Genomic DNA, 17,483 nt, shown 5'->3' on the forward strand with positions numbered 1-17,483 from the left:
TCCCCACAGACTAACATACGATTGGACTAATTTAGTTTCCAAATTCACTTGAAAATGCAATAGTTAGTCATCTATACATGCATGTTACCAACGAAATAACGCCATACGCAGGTAACGCGATGCGGAGCATGTAAAACTCCCACGAAACATAAACCCAAAACGTTAAACATTTCGATTCATCAGTCATACAGTTCACTTCTGTCGGATGGCGTTTTGTGAGGAAGAAAACAAAGGGAAACTATGCGAACAAATATTCAATCTTGATCTTGAACTCCAGTTACCATCAGCAGCAGCCACTTGATGCATCAGATTCTGGAGGTTTTTGCTTGAAGATGTTCTTTTTCACACCTGCTGAGCCCTCAGCTACGAGACTTGGTGTTTCCAATATCTGCCGCATAGCATGGTACTATCACATCAGTACAAGAGCACACATCCAACTAAACCCATAATCTTTACCATCGGCCAGACAATCATATTGCTACGAACAATCGTTTATGTTCATGCTAATATATAGATTGCAAACTATAGAATGAAAAAACAGCTTGTAAACCAAAAACCAACCAGATTTGACACTATCAGGGCACTATGAGAAAACGATGCATGATGCCATTATGAAACAGAAGCGATTTCTACACACCCCTATTTATTTGACCATTGGATCCAAAGGAGAATCAAGGAACATAACTGAATAGGGGTGTGCAGAAGGAGAAAGTAGGTGTGTGAAAATCATTCCGCTGAAATTACAGTACCAACAACCATTTCCAATGTATCAATGTCGTAAGGGCTAAGCATGCAGCTACGAGGCAATCCAATAACATTAAGTAGTACGTAGAGAAAAGGCGGAAGCCATAATCTTGCATACCTTTAAGACAAGCTCCTCAAAGCACTGCTCTACATTTACTCGTGTTTTGGCACTGCACTCAAGAAAAAGGCATCCATATTCCCTCGCAAATTCCATCCCCTCTTTTTTACTTACAGTCCTTTCACTTTCCTGGAAAATAAGATAACCTCAACATGGATTCTTGTGGATGGAATGCAAGAATAAAATTCGTATTTCGCATATGCATAACGACAAGCGATGTAATTTGGGGTTTGATTGTAATACTGGCGTATTGATTATGAATTCAAAATCTAAATTTCTCCATTCCCTTCTATTTAATCTAACTTTCCTTCTTTTGAAACTCTCTTATTTTGTCCCATCAACACTTTTACAAGTCTAGAAAGCAGAAGAGATTTTACGAGTCCAGTAAGCGGAAGAGACATGGACATCAGTGTTTACACACTCAACCAACACCAACTTGGCCCGAGACCCTGAGTGAAGTACTAAAAGAAACAACTAAAAATACAATGTCCAAGATGACATACCTTATCGACTTTGTTTCCGACAAGCATCTTGATGCAATCTTGACTTGTGGAGTACAGATCGATTTCTTTAGCCCATATATCAGACAAATTCGTAAACGTTTCTCTTCGTGTTACATCATACACTGCACCAGACAAATACGTAAATAACTACAAAATCCCATTGATTCCAAAACAAACAGTACCTACAATAATAAACCCGAAAGAAAGAAACATACATACCCATTATTATCCCTTGAGCTCCTCTGTAATATGAACTAGTAAGAGTTCTAAATCTTTCCTGTCCAGCTGCATTATGCACAACAATTCATCTTTATTTCAGTGGATTTATAGCTTGCAAACAAAGTCAAATCAAATCGAGAAACTTCATACAAAACCAAATTAGTACAATTTCATTATCTACATATACAATGGTTTAGGAAAGAGACTATAAGACTACTAGGAACTAACGGAAGACTTGGCGCAAAACTCTGGTGTTCTAGGATTTATCGAGCCAACCCCACTTAGACCATCTCCAATGGTTGGGCTAAAAGCCAAATATTTTAGCCCGGAAAATTTAGCTTTTAGCCCAGAAATAGTTTTTCTGCTCCAACCGTTCTAGCCTAAAATTTTAGCCCGGGATTATTAAAGAATGAACTTAGGCTATTTTTTTTGTTAAATTAAATTTTAAAAAAAATGTAGACTATCCTAAATTAATTTTAAGAACACTTTAATCTAAAAAAAATTAAATTCCGATAAATATTGAAAAATTTAAATTCTGATTTCTGGGCTAAATTTTGGGGGGAATCTGACCTTGTTTTAGCATTTAGCATTTAGCCCAAAATTTTCCCTTGGGTTGGATTGGGTTTGGGGGGAAATTTTGGGGGATAATTTGACTTTTAGCCCACCATTGGAGTTTGTCTTAGTGGATAAGGCTTGGCTGTTGTTTACATGGACAATGATATATATAATCAAGCAATTCAAAATCTTAACTGAAGAACACCACAATGTTGCACAACAAATATTTGAATTAAACTCCATAAATTAATACAAAATATAATATAACAATTAACAAGTAATTACCTGTGTCCCAAATTGCAAGCTTTAATTTTTTACCCCCAAGAGTGACATGCTTTATCTTAAAATCCACACCTACAAAAATTATTAAAATCACTAATTAGAAAAATGGAAACTTTGTGCTTTCTTTTTTCCACAAGTAATTAGTAAAAATAATTTTAAAAATTAGGGGAATGATAAGGTTACCGATAGTAGGAGATAGATCCTCAAAGGTATCGGAAGTAAAACTCAAGAGCAGCGTGCTCTTCCCGACCCCCGAGTCCCCAATCAGCAACAGCTTGAACAAGTAATCGAACTCCGACTCCCCAGACGACGTCGTTGCGGACTCCATCGTAATCAAATTGCACAAAGAGCCCTAAAAGCCGCCGATCTTTAACGGAAAGTAAGGCAGGAGTTTTGGTGATGTTTGCACTTTGCAGAGAATCGAAGGAGCTGGAGAGGCACTTTCTAGAGGCTTCTTTATTGCGGTGATCGCGTGCTACATGGAGATAAGGTTTTATGATGCTACCGACACTGGCAGCCGTTGGATTGACGCCATGTGGTAGGTTTCTGCTTGGGTAACGTGTGGGATTGATTAAAATAAAGAGAGTTTTAACAAAACACTTCTTGTACTGTTTACTGTTCATTTTTAATGAAAAACCAAATTTATATCTTTCCCTATTATTATTCATTATACCTTTAAAAAAAGGCTTTTCATTAAACGGGAAGTTTTTTTTTATTTTTCGTTAGTTTTTCTTAAATTTAAATGAACGAGAATCCTTTCTTGAATCTCAGAAATTTTCACATCGTACGGCCTGAAATTATTTTAAATATTTTTATTTAAAATTAAATACAAATAGTACATAATAAAAATTAACCGTATGATATATGATGAACTAATACGATATAAGAATCCTCAAAATTCTGACAAAAAAGAATTTGAAGAGGATCCTCATTCAAAATAAATGGTTACAAACCCTTCTGTTACTCTGTTAGGCCATGAAAGAATGGAGGGAAGCTCTCTTGGTCCTTTTACTTCATGGATTTTTTTCCCTATAGAACTGCACGTGGAGAGGGGATTTTTTTTCTATAAATGATAGGATGATCTACATTTAAATTACGGTAAAAAATATTTTTTTCTGTAATACCATCGACTCATTTTATATTTGTCATTAATTAATTCTCTCAAAGGTCCGACTGGTCATGTAACCCCCTATAAATTTTATACGGAAAATGTCACAGCCCGTCCCGGAATTTTAATTCCGAGGACATGAAAAGACGAAAATGCCCTTAAACGGGACTAAGGGGCGAAAATTTAACAATTTGGATTGAGTTGGACACGTGGGATCCCCACACCCCTCAATCCTCTCCCTATTTTCTGCATACTGTCTCTCTCTCTCCTCCCTCACGAATCTCTCTCTCTCTGTCACTCTTCTTCTCCGTTCGAACAAACCAACCACAAAACAACCTTAAACTTCCACCAACGACGGAGTTAAGACCACCATCGAACTCCTGGAGACTCCACGATCACGTAGACACCAATTTCAGGTAAGTTTTACTTCGGAAAACCTAGATTCTAAACTCCCCGTGAAAGTGCACTGTTCATGATCTTCGAATTGACTTTGTTTTAGGACAATCCAAGCTCACAGTGAGCTTAGTGAGGTTCCAAGGAAGCTCGGAGTGCTTCGTTGGAAGTTTTTGGACGTAAGAACACGGAGATCGATAAGTTCAAAGTTTGGCCGGAGCTTTCGAGGCATTTTCCGGCGAATCCCCGGCGAGTTAGGCGTCGAGGTAGGTATCAATCTCTTCGTCTCGTCAAGTACTACAACTTTCCTTTTTGTTTCACTCAATTTCGTTGAGTATTGAAGAAGTTATACTCATTTGAAAAATACCCAGTTTCCGGCGACCTCCGAGGCTTTCGAGGCAGTTTCCGGCCAAACTACGGCGAACTAGGTGTTGGGAAAGGTACCATTCTCTTTGTCTCTTCAAGGGCTACAACTTTCGTTTTTGAATCACTTGATTTCGTTGAGAAATGACAAAGTTATGGCAATTTGAAAAACTGCCCAGAAAACGGTCGCCGGAAAAACCAGTCCGGCGACCCAAGGAAGAAGAAGGTGCTACAGTAAAAATAAAAAATAAAAATAAAATTATTTTAAAAATATGTCGACGTCCGTGACGTCGAGTAGATCACCGTAGTATATTCATATACCTAAATTGAACACCGTATGAGAAAGTTATTGAAGATTGTTGGTTAGGTGTTCAAATAACGTTTTTCACATTTAGGTGAAAATGTGAATTGATGATCCGACCGTTGGATCGTCACCAAACTTTGATACGTTGTAATACGTAATATTTGAGGATTATTGGAACTTACGGATTGGGAATCCGAGTTACGGATCTTCCGGAATTGGAATTGTAAGTCCATAATATAAAATGTTAACCGTCACTTAGTTTTGGAAATTGACGGAGATCCGACCGTTGGATGGTAATGAAATTTTAGGATGTTGTCCTAGAGGTATAATGTGGACCTCTGGAAGTTATGGATTTAAAATCTGAGGGGTGGATCTTCCGGATCAATCTACGTAGTGACGTATTTTATATAAGTTATATATTCTATCGATATGAATTCTGAGGTTGGAATTGATTATTGTTTTAGGCGCCGATCGTCATGACGCCTTGGCGTATTGTGCTAGGGAGTTGTAGGGCGAACTCCAGGTGAGTGGGCAGTTTTGTTTTCCGTATATATATATATATACTTAACGTTTTCCCAGAAATTGAAAATGCATGAAATTATGTTTAAAATGAAATGCATATGAGTTATGTGGAAAAACGGGAAGTGAAATACCATGCATAGAATTGATATGAAAAGTATATAGAAATGTGAGTTGAAATGCCATGCATGAATTAATATATGATGCATATGTATGAATTGGTGCGGTGGACGCACAGGTAAGAATTGATTTATGATGCATATGTATGAAATGGTGCGGTGGACGCACAGATGAGTATTTAATTACTGTTATGATGATGATGATATATATCGAGCTCAAATCCTGCACCATGGTTTAGTGCTTATAGTATTCACCGCATCGCACGCTCGCCTTGGATCCAAGTAGATGCTAGTCGTACAGTCCACGCGGAGTGGGTACGACAGACCAGTCGCGAGAGTGTTAGTGAGATTCCGACTGGTGGGTGACCTTAGATTATGTGCACAGATGATTTATGAGAAGCACTAGAGCGTAACTTGTGTGCAGAAGGCCGGACGGGTCACAGAGGTGACTCCGGTAGAGTGATAATGATAGATTTTGAGCTCTAGGTTCAACCGTATAGGGCTATTAGAGGGCCTACGGTTGATTACTTTCTTGCACCTGATATGATTATGTTGATGCATTCATACCTTATTACTGTTGAGATGATGTGGCATGGCATAATTAATATGAGAAATGTTGAGATGACATGGCATGGCATGATTGATAAAGAGATAATGTTGAGATAGTAAAAATGAAGTTTTGAGAATATATATGTATATTTATATTTTACATTTCTGGGAAAGTATACAGGTTTTACGGAGAGGGGTTACAACGTTTTGAGAAATGTTTGGATTTGGAAAAGAATTGTTTTACTGACCCACTCAATTTTGGTTTTGCGCCCCTCCAGGTTCAGGAATCACAAAGGTGTGGTGACTACGAGGAATTCGACGGTGTTCTGACAGATTGGACAAAATTAGGACTCACCTTCGGGTGTATCAATTTAAATTGTATCTTAAAGCTTCCGTACTGTGCAAATGGTTACGTCACTCTCACGTGACGGCCAGCATGCCCTCCTTCGGGACGGGGTGTGTCAGAAAATAATTTCGTGATAGGCCAAAATTAAACTCTTGTTTAACTAAGTACCATTAATCACAATTCATTATTTAGTTTTCTTAACCACTCACAAAATTTATAACCAAAAATTTACTTACCAAAAACATAAGATTAAATTCCCAAATTACTCACCAAATTTCTTTTCCTAAATCAAATTCCCAACCAAAGATTAATCTCAATTATTTAAGGCTGCAACACTGCCTAAGTACCCTTGAGCGAGATCAAGCTTTTCGTAGTTTGCCATTCATTCTTTTATCCCTTTTCGAAATTATTATAGTAACGGAAATATCCAACATCAGTTTTCACAATCGAACCACATCAAATGGGTACAAATTACGGATTTAAAATATCAAAATTTTCATGAAAAGACAGCGTTGCCCCACTGGCCATGCGCCGCCGTGGGTGGCGGTTTCCGACGAACGAAACCCCGATTTTTCTGACTAACTCTAAAAATTACCAAACTTCACATAATTGTAGATCTCAATGAGTAGAGCAAGTTTCATACCTGTGACCAGAGCCAATTTGACCAGAAAAAGCTCCAATTTCCCTCGAACCTGCCAGAAACCCTAGAAACGGGTGGCTTCGATCCGTCACCTCCGGTGCTCTGCCCCCCCTACAGTTGTTTGGGCTTTGTTTCAGGCCTCAAGAGGAGTCTAATAGTGGTGGTCATTGGAAGAGAACGTTTCAGGATTGGTGGATCTTGGCAAGGTAACACGGCACCCACTAGTGTGGGTTTCACCAATTCAAGGTCAATTTTCATCAAATTTGGGGTGGAATAGGTAGAGGAAGGTTGTGGAATGTTTCCCAGGTGGTTGTTTGATATGATTCACCGAAAAAATTGCTTGAAAGGCGTCAGAAAGTATGAAACTTGTTGGGTCGAGTTGCGGGTCAGAAAAGGGTTTGGTTTTTCCCCCTCTTTCTCTTTTCCCTCATTTCCCTCATTTCTTCCCTCTCCTATTGGTTCACTCCTTCCCCCTTAATGATTTATCTGCCCCATCCTTTTCTCTCTTTTTCTTTTCATCTTAGCCACACACGTGGCATCATAGATAATTGCTCCAGCAACCTGGAGCCTTCTATATTAACAATTAAATGACCATTTTGTCCCTATCTTTGTTCATTTATATCTCTTTCGTTATAACTCCGTTTCGCGAACGGTTTTCGCCTACGCACTCATAGGGTCATCCTCTATTCAAATATGTCATTGTATAATTACATTAAACCAACAACTATGATATTTTCGTCTTTTCCGCTTATCAATATTTTTTACGATGTAGATTATAATAATTTCCGGAACAAAATGTTAAAATTTCTCATTTAAATTTTCATAACCATAAATTGATTTATTTTCGATTTTCTCCACATATTCATAATTATGAATATCTAATTCATATATTTAAATTTTCAGAGTATTACATGTCATGTGACAACCCGTCCCTAGCTCTACGATTTTATAAATTTTAAAAGAATGAATTTACGAAAATGCCCTAGAGGTGAAGGTTTTGACTTTCATTGACCAACGTATAGAGAAACGTATGACTTATTCACTTAGTGCATTGGTGTAGTACTCGTTGATACGAACGCATAGACGCCAAAGGAAGTGAATTTAGAGCTACGGGTGAGGTTTTACGGAGTCACAAATCTGAAAAGTGTGTTTCTAAGTGATTTCATTTATTATTATTATTATTATAAGTTATTTGGGAGTAATGAAGGAATGAAAAGAAACGGAGGGGGGTGGAAATGGGAGAAAGAAGAAAGGGTATTGGTTGCCTAATTAAATAAGAGAGAGATGGACCAATTGGGAGGAGAGAGTGATGGGAGTGACCAATCAGAAACAAAAGAAAGGTGGGGAAATGAGAGAAGAAGGAAGGGGGGACACGGGTTTGGCTTGTGCAAGCCTTCGGACCCGACCCGTTCCACCCACTTCTCAACGGTTCACCGTCATTTTTCCGGCGATTCAAACCTTCCCACTACCTGCAACCTACTCCATAACCTTCCCTCTTCCATTCCCTCTTCCATTTCCACCACAATTAGGATGAATTTGGTGGTAAATTGTTCAGAAACTGATAGTGGGTGCACTGAGACTTTTGCTCGAAATCCACCAATTGTGAAACGTTTTCCTTCAATTACCACCACCATCAGACTTTCCTAGAACCCAGGAATAAATCCCAAGCAATGGTGGAGGCGTAGGAGCAAGTTTAGAGGTCGAATCGAATCACACCAGATTCTAAGGTTCCAGCGGGTTTGAGGTAAATTGGAGCCTTTCCAGGCCAAATTAGACTTGGCCACAGATATAAAGTTTACTCTACTTATTGAGACCTACAATTTTGTAAATTTTGGTAATTTTTGGAAATAGTTGAATTTTCCGACAAATCGGGGCGGCCGACCGCCACCCACGGCGGTGCATGGCCAGGGGGCCATCTATTTATTCATTGGCTCATTAGATGTTTTGAGTTCAGTTTTGGTAATTGTATGACATAAGTTGATGGTTGGAACCTAAATTCTCTACGATACGTTAATTGGTAAAATGTGAATTGACGATTTGACCGTTGGATCGTCACCAAAATTTATTATGTTATAGTCCATAATATTTGAGTATCATAGGAACTTACGGATCAGGAATCCGACGTACGGATCTTCCCAACTTGGATTTGTAAGTTCATAAAATAAAATGTTAACCGTCACTTGGTTTTGACAATTGGCGGAGATCCGACCGTTGGATCGTAATAAAATTTTAGGCGGTTGTTCTAGAAGCATAATGTAGATCTTTGGAAGTAACGGAATGGAAATCTGTGATACGGATCTTCCAGATCGAATCGTAGGGATATGTTTTATGTAAATTATGTATTCCATTGATAAAAACTTTGAGGCGTGATTTGATAATTGTTCTAGGCGACAATGGTTCGTGATGTCGCAATATTCGTGCTACGGAGTCGTAGCGCGGACCTCAGGTAAGTGGGTATTTTCCTTTCTATCATGTATATATATATATATATGATTGATAATTCCACAAACGGTTATAAATTGATTATTTCATATAATTACTGTGAATGCTTTGAAGTTCTAATGCGAACTACGAATGGCTTGATCCTTGTTTAGGGTACGTAGGCAGTCTAACGAGACGTTATATGCAGCCATACCATAATTGAGACTAAATAATTGAGACAATAGCCTTGTTTGGGAAATTGTGCCATGTGAGGGACATTGGTGGAAAATGTGATATTTAACCTTATGACTTAGTGATTGATATTTGGAAGCACTACGATATGGTTAAGTTTTGGATTTGCATTAAGGCATGTCCATAAGCATATTATTGCGCATAATTATTGTGAATGCTTTAAAGTAAGAAGGTGAACGCAAAATGCACATATAAGTTCAGGTGAGTATATGTTGTGAAATGTGGGATGCATGGTTATGATTATATTTTATTTGGAATGATTGAGTGATGGCATGACTATATTATATTTTAAGCAACTCCGACACTGTCGTACAGATTGCAATAGAGGTAACTCCGACATTGTCATATAGGTTGTCTATAAGTCATCCTTGCCATATTAGATGCATTTAGAGCTCATAACCCTGCACCCCGGTGTTAGTTCTCTAGCTCGAGGACAGGGCCTAGCCTTCATATGATTGTTCACCTCCCACACCACAAGCTCATTGGATTCAAGGTAGGTGCCAGCCTGTAGTATAGACCACATTAGGTGGTTCCAACTCGTAGGTGACTTGCTATACTTCGCACAACCTTCACGTGATTGTAGCACTTGAGCGTAATTATTTACACCCAACCTGTCGTACAAATCACTAGAGGTGGTTCCGACTCGTGTGTAGAGATATGTGATGAGCTATGAGTTCAGTCGTACAGGCCACAAGAGGTGGATCCGGTTGACATATTACTGAGATATTGATTGATGAGATATGGATAAGTCGTACAGGTCACTATAGGTGACTCCGACTTATGAGCTAGCATTGATTGATGAGATATGGGTAAGTTGTACATGTCACTATATGTGACTCCGACTTATGTGCTAGCATTGATTGATGAGATATGGGCGCAGTTGTACAGGTCACATTAGGTGACTCCGACTTGCGTGTTGGTATGGATTATTGAGCACCTGATTATTTATATTGCTAATGAGATGCTGGGTAGTGGTATACTTCTGGATTTACCATTAGTATTCATTTAAGTTCATGTTTCTACATAGTATAATGTTATGGAGACTATACAGGTTTTACGGCGAGGGGTTACTATCTTTGATAATTGAAGTGATTTTGAAAATCTTTGTTTGCCCAGTCACACTTTCTAGTTTGCACCCCTCTAGGTTCTAGTAGCAAAGTTCTGTATTGATGAGGACTTGTGGTGCTCCCATTTCAGGTGGCTCCTTGTGATGGTATAATTATTATCTTACATTTACTGTACTTTACTTATGCTCTGACATCACGTGTGAAATTGATTCATTTTCGCTCACAGCGCACTCTTGAATTTATGCAATTTTAAATTTAAATTTATTCACTTTTTCCACATTATTACACTTTATGGCTCCGTCACCTTCCAGGTGTCAATTAGCAAGGCTCAATTCAGAGTCCTAGTTGACATTCCGGGTCGGAATGTGTCAAGTCATCCCATCAATTTATTAGATTTGATTCCTCCACATATATTTTGTGCTGTGTATTTTTTTGAATTTAAAAAGCCTAAAGAAATTATGCCCTCCCAAAATAGATATAAGAAAATTAAAAAACAAATAAATAAAAAAAAGACGCATAAAATGACTGCCTTCTTCTTTTAATTAAATGGAATGGAATCATGAAGCAAATTTCACTGCTAATAATATTCACTTAGTTATAATTGCAACAATATACATATTTGAGAGATTTAAGTTCAATTCTTGCCAAATACAAATTTGAAAACCACATAGTCTACCCCACCCATTAATATAAATAATATCGTCTATTATTTTTGGGTCAAACGATAGATTTTGTTAGATTAGCTACCGACGGGGTTCGAACCACACCTATTAATATAAATAATATCTGTTTTTTTTTTTTTGTTAAACGATAGATTTTGTTAAATTAATTACCGACGAAGTTCAGAACCCACGCCGTCATGTAATGATTCAAAGGAAAACTAATGAAAAATGCTTGAAAACTTTGAGTTTTAATGATAAGGACAAAATAAAAGGTAAAGTGAATAGTACCATGATTGACTTTTTAGTGTAAAAATGTGGTTTTTCGTTAAAGTGAACAGTACCAGGAACTTTTCGTTAAAGTTCCCATGATTCAATACCCTTCCACCATTGTGATAAATGACCATTTACAAATAATATCGTTTGTTAAAAGTATCTGATGCTTTCGAAGCTTCTCCTTAATTGAATTCTTTTTTTTTCCTAAAAAAAAAAAAAATCATGTGACAGCGTGGTGTCACGTAACAAGGATATGCCGCGTCGTACCAAGAATCTCCCCAACATAAGACACCGGTACTGAAACTCAAGTGGCATAACTACAACTTTTAACTTATAATCTTAACCTGAATATTCTCAGCCACCAGCCACCAGCCACCCTCTCTCTCTCTCTCTCTCTCTCTCTCTCTCTCTCTCTCTCAACCTTGAATATTCTAAGCCATCAGCCACCCCCCTCTCTCTCCCTCCCCGTACCGCCGCCGTCTTCGACTCCTCACATTTCCATATCCAATAAAAAAGAGCAACATGTTGGCATCAAACCTGCCAAAGAGCCCCTTCTTCCCCACCCGCTATGTCCCGGTCTCCCCCTCCTTCCACATCACCTGCAGCGTCTCGCAGCTGCAATCGGCGGCGGAAGCAGTGAACGGCAGAGTTGCCGAACGGAACGAGATTCGCCTCGGCTTGCCCAGCAAAGGCCGTATGGCTGCCGACACTCTTGATCTCCTCAAGGACTGCCAGCTGTCCGTCAAGCACGTCAATCCTCGTCAATACGTCGCCCAAATCCCTCAGGTTCCTGAATTTCATCAAATATCCTTCAAATTTACTTTTTTTTTTGTTTATGGTAAAAATTAATTTGATTTTCCATGAATTTTACTGCGTGCAGCTTTCGGACTTGGAGGTGTGGTTTCAACGGCCGAAGGACATTGTGCGGAAATTGTTGTCCGGAGACTTGGACCTTGGCATTGCGGGTTTTGATACTGTCAGTGAATACGGAGAGGTAGATATCTCAATCTGTTAATCCAATTTTATTAATTTTAGGGTTTTTTCAATTGTTTACGTCATTGGGTTGTCCTTTGTTTTCATTTTTGTTGAATTTCGTTACAAGTTTTGCAACTTGCTATGAATATGGACTGATAACATGTCACGAAATTGGAGTGATTTGTGTATGTTCTGAAATTAACTGCAGTCATTGCATGCAACAACAACAACAAAGCCTTTTCCCACTAAGTGGGGTCGGCTACATGAATCATAGAACGCCATTGCTCTCGGCTATATAAAGCCTTTTCCCACTAACTGCAGTCATTGCCTCTCTTGAAGAAATCTGCTAGCTATCTAAAATGATTCTGAAGAAGTACACTGTTGTTTAAAAAGCTTATCATTTGGGTTGAAAGCGAATCGTTTAAAATACAGTAGGGTTTCCCTGTTTTAATTAGTTCAGGGAAGACCCAGGACTGTGGTTGACAAACCAGGGAATAAGTTAGAACCAGAAACAGCTGAACATATGCACGCACTAGTGCGGACTAACAGCTCATAAAGCATTATGGTATCTGTGTTTTCATCACTTCTAATACATATGGATGCTCTAGTATAGTTCGTCTGAATTTGAAACTAGGACCATCTCCTAGTATCTCTGGACTTTTAGTTTTTGAATTGTGAGTCGTGACTGGTCAACTGGAAATGGAGGTCTTTTTCTGGTATGGAACTCTTTCATTTCATACATTGTGTCAAGAAAATTGCTTGCAGTAATGTTGGCCTTCTACTTAAGAATGTTTCAGTAGTTATTATTTTTGTTATCCAAAATGAATATGAACTACTGCATTGATATTTAACGTTTATCACTGATATTATTCATTCAAAGAGAATGGAAAGCTGATCATCCAAAGTTGTCTTTTAGGGGAATGAAGATCTTATCATTGTTCATGATGCTCTTGATTATGGGGACTGCCGTTTATCCCTTGCAGTGAGTTGCTTTTTCATTTCCCAAATTGAAGACTCCAATTATTCCACTTGTATCTTGAATACCTTCAAAATTTCAAATATCCTTTGTTTTTTCAGATTCCGAAATATGGGATTTTTGAAAATATAAATTCACTGACAGAGCTAGCACAAATGCCTCAATGGAATAAAGAGAAACCTCTCCGAGTTGCTACTGGCTTCACCTATGTATGCATTGTATTTATGATTTTTGTTCTTGTATTATTCTTCACTCTCTACGCTGGGAACAAGTTTCTTTTGCTGTCTCTTTGGAAATAAGGGTTTTGTTTGCATTTTTCATTTTCTTCTTCTATTGCAGCTTGGTCCTAAATTTATGAAAGATAATGGATTGAACCATGTGAGTTTTTCAACTGCTGATGGAGCACTCGAGGCAGCTCCTGCGGTAAGAATGTACTTTGTCAGAGTAACTGTAAAATTTGGTGGGATGTTTTTAATTTATGTGGAGCATTGTCCTATAATGAGGTTGCATTGCTCCAAGTGTAGTATAAAGCATGACACATATTTGCCAGCATATATATATATATATTCAATTTAATGTTTCATGATTCGATTCGATGAAAAACATAGATTATTGATTTATCATCTACTTACCAATATCTAAACATAAGCTGTCTCATTGAACATTATACTAGTCCAGACTTCTATTGGATTCTAGTTGCTGCAGTTAAAAATCTTAAGATGACGATATTGCTTGAATCGACTGAATCCATGCTTAAGTTTAAGATGACAATACATTCAGTGACTTTGTGGTTAGGTAGTTGACTCAAACGAGATGGTCAACCTTTTGTACTGATATGGACAGTGGAAAACGGTTGTGAAGAATAATGAAAATAGGGATTTAGGGTTTATGGAGGAGATCTTGACCAACTTTACATTTTTTTGTGTAATGATTCTCTTCCCTTTATTCCATGACGTCTACACCTTTATATGGTGTCATATTAGTCCAATCAAATGCCATTTAACTACAAAATAGGATAATACTAACTCACTACAACTCTACTAATTAGGCCATATTTTAACAACTAGAAAATAATGTTCGTTTAGAAAAAACACGTAACATGTAAATGTAACTTGATGTGGTGTTGTTGGCCTTGAAATCTGAAGCTGGGGAGAAGATAATTAAATACTGCTTGTCTCTCTTTTAAATTTAGATGGGGATAGCTGATGCAATTTTGGACCTCGTGAGTAGTGGGACGACGCTGAAGGAGAACAACCTAAAAGAGATTGATGGGGGAGTTGTGTTACAAAGCCAGGTAGGCTTCTTGGTTTATGGCTTATATTTCCAAGCATGTGATCTCGTAGGTTTAAGCATGCATCTAGAAGGAGCTGGTTCAAAACCCTGCTCCTTCTATATCTTCTCATATGGTTGTAATTAGAATTTCTTTAGGCAGTTCTTGTTGCAAGCAAGAAGTCATTGATCCAAAGGAAAAGCGCCCTTGACACGACACATGAGATTCTTGAAAGATTAGAGGCACATCTAAGGGCTCAGGGTCAGTTCACGGTGCGTATTGCATGTCTTTAAAAAATAAAAATCCAGTTTTGTCCCTTCAGTTCTTGTTTTCTTACACATTTATGGCAGGTAACTGCAAATATGAGAGGAAATAGTGCAGCGGAAGTGGCTGAGCGAGTCTTGAGCCAGCCATCATTATCTGGTTTGCAGGTGAGGTTTGAAATGAAGCATCACTCCATCTAACCCTGAATCATAAGTTGCAGTATATCATAATAAGTGGTCTTTTATCATTATAATATATAAACCGATCCTTTTTTTTTTAATTTTTCTGATGAGTTTGTAAATAATATACATGGTTACACATGCAGGGACCCACCATAAGTCCAGTTTTTTGCAAACGTGGTGGGCAAATTGCAGCCGATTACTATGCCATAGTCATATGTGTACCAAAAAAGGCACTCTACAAGTCCGTTCAACAACTGAGAGCGGTGAGCCTTGATATTTATTATAAAACTGTTGGTCAATGTTGTGTAAAATGAAAGCCAACTCTTCTCTTTAATTGTCCAAATCTTCCCTCTGATATGGTTTTACAAACGATAGTTGAAATTTGGTTAATACTTAGAGCTAACAGAAGACTTGGTGCAAAACCTAGCACAAAGGCGTTCTGGATTCATACAGCCGACCCCACTTAGCGGGATAAGGCTTTGTTGTTGTTGAAATTTGGTTCGAAACTGTTTTTTACTTTTCAGTTAGTCATTTGCTAATATGCTGGAATAATGGTTCTAAATTAGAACTGGTTGTGAATATTGGGTTTGAAGTTTCTCTGCCTACCTATTAGCTGCATATATCATTGTGCCTGCCTCTTGTGCGCAAGACATATTTTCTTGTTCTGAAATTTTGAATCTGATTCCATGTTTGACTGAAGGATTTTCCTTCCCTTGGATACCGGGGTTTAATCTCCTTGCTCTAATTTGTTCAGATTGGAGGCAGCGGAGTTCTAATTTCCCCATTGACCTACATTTTTGATGAAGAAACACCAAGATGGCGTGAACTTCTCACAAAGCTTGGCCTCTAGTTCTCTCTAGCCGATGATGTGCACGGTTTGTTGTAATTTTCTGTAGCTATGGCAGTTTTTAAGAGTTTGATGAGCAAACACATATTGATACCTATCTTTGGATTGACAACTTGGCTTGTAATCGGAGTAGTGACTTAAAGATATTTCCGTTTTGTATGCGATTTTTTTCTTATCCTCTATATCCCTATTTTGGTTAGTCCGACGACAACTCTCAATTTTTTTACCATTTTTCAGTACCATTATGTGTAATATTCGTGGATTTTGAACATCTGTATGCATTTGTCTTTCAGAATTATCCAACCATGATTAAAGTTTTGAAGCCGATTTTACGTGCATTGTAATTTTGTTATTGAGCGCCTACTATGATGGAAGCCATTGTTTCTAGCAACTCTATGAAACATTAGGGCTGTGTTTTGTGCACCTCCTTGGAAGGGCTAAGGAATTATTGTCTTAAGTAACGCTCGTAACCCGTGTTTGCTATCAAGTGGTTCGAAATTGCTTCGCTATGCAACGACGTGCTCTGCCACCTCGCTAACAAGAAACTCGCACCGGTGGTTTTCAAATTGAATGATTTTTTTTTTCAAAGATGAACTTCATATGACGATAAAGATGAACTTCATATGACGATAAAGATGAACTTCATATGACGATAAAGAGGGCGAACAATTTCAACTTTAAAGGAACTTATTGAGAAAGTTACCGCACAAAGCTTCTTAGGCAACTCGAACCACTATTATTCTTAAAAACCAACTCAAACGAGCACCCGAGGGGAGCGAGTCCAACCAAATGGAAGAATTTTGACCTATCTAGGAGAGAGTAATTGCCACAAATTGCTTCATGGAAGACATGCCGAAAAACAATATCTTGAACTTGACAAGCCAATTTTTGGATATTAACCATCAAGGTTTTCAGTTTTCTAGGGAGCCAAAATGCTTCCATTAACAGCACCAATAAGCAACTTGGAACCCCTCCCACAATCAAACGTGAAAACACCTTTAGGTAATGCAACTTAGACCATCTCTAACCGAAGGGTCCAGAGGGCCGAAAATAGCCCTAAAACCGTATCCAACCGAGAGCTAGGCCAGAGGGCTCTGGAATCTGGGAGGGCCCCACGGGATCAGAGAGGGCTAGAGGGCTGGCTATTTTTTTTTAATGTTTTCCTATTGCTGTCGGTTATAACCGACAGTAATAGTTATTCAAAAGCAAAATTTTTCTTTGTAATTACTATTAGTGTCGGTTATAACCGACACTAATAGTTTGAATTTTTTTTTAATATAACGGCTAGTAGCCGTTGTATTAACTTTTTTTTTTTTTATGAATTTAAACTTATTTTTTTCCCTTTTTTTTTCTTTTCATATGAATCAAATTTTGTTTCATATTTTTTTTCAATTCTATTTTACAAAATTTGTTTCAATTTTTTTTTAAATTCTATTTTTTTTCCTATAACTTCTATTTTACAAAATTTGATTCATATTTTTTTTCATATAACTTCTATTTTACAAAATTTGTTTCATATTTTTTTAAATTCC

The 17,483-nt window shown here is 37.9% G+C and overlaps 2 protein-coding genes and 1 long non-coding RNA gene across 3 annotated transcripts; 2 read left to right on the forward strand and 1 right to left on the reverse strand.

Annotated features, from left to right (window-relative positions):
* Nucleotides 1-21: 21 nt before the first annotated feature.
* On the reverse strand, nt 22-2,927 carry LOC103444540 (ras-related protein RABC1). Its single transcript, XM_008383491.4, has 6 exons — nt 2,605-2,927; nt 2,425-2,493; nt 1,585-1,650; nt 1,366-1,487; nt 863-991; nt 22-388 (listed from the first exon to the last, which is right to left on the reverse strand). Exons 1-6 carry the CDS (start codon nt 2,747-2,749, stop codon nt 284-286), a joined length of 636 nt encoding a protein of 211 aa, XP_008381713.1. The 5' UTR covers nt 2,750-2,927; the 3' UTR covers nt 22-283.
* A 704-nt stretch (nt 2,928-3,631) lies between these two features.
* On the forward strand, nt 3,632-6,323 carry LOC139188820 (uncharacterized). The gene is made up of 5 exons (XR_011572140.1): nt 3,632-3,945; nt 4,029-4,188; nt 4,294-4,362; nt 5,054-5,112; nt 6,055-6,323. It is a non-coding gene; the product is annotated as an uncharacterized lncRNA (long non-coding RNA).
* Nucleotides 6,324-11,703: 5,380 nt separating this feature from the next.
* Nucleotides 11,704-16,133, forward strand: LOC103429431 (ATP phosphoribosyltransferase 1, chloroplastic-like). The gene is made up of 10 exons (XM_008367583.4): nt 11,704-12,223; nt 12,318-12,431; nt 13,329-13,394; nt 13,490-13,597; nt 13,728-13,811; nt 14,581-14,682; nt 14,817-14,930; nt 15,009-15,089; nt 15,248-15,367; nt 15,859-16,133. The coding sequence occupies exons 1-10, from the start codon at nt 11,960-11,962 to the stop codon at nt 15,952-15,954; spliced, it is 1,149 nt and encodes a 382-aa protein (XP_008365805.2). The 5' UTR covers nt 11,704-11,959; the 3' UTR covers nt 15,955-16,133.
* Nucleotides 16,134-17,483: the final 1,350 nt, after the last annotated feature.

This window comes from Malus domestica, chromosome 10, assembly GCF_042453785.1.
Source record: "Malus domestica chromosome 10, GDT2T_hap1".
Classification (NCBI taxonomy): domain Eukaryota; kingdom Viridiplantae; phylum Streptophyta; class Magnoliopsida; order Rosales; family Rosaceae; genus Malus; species Malus domestica.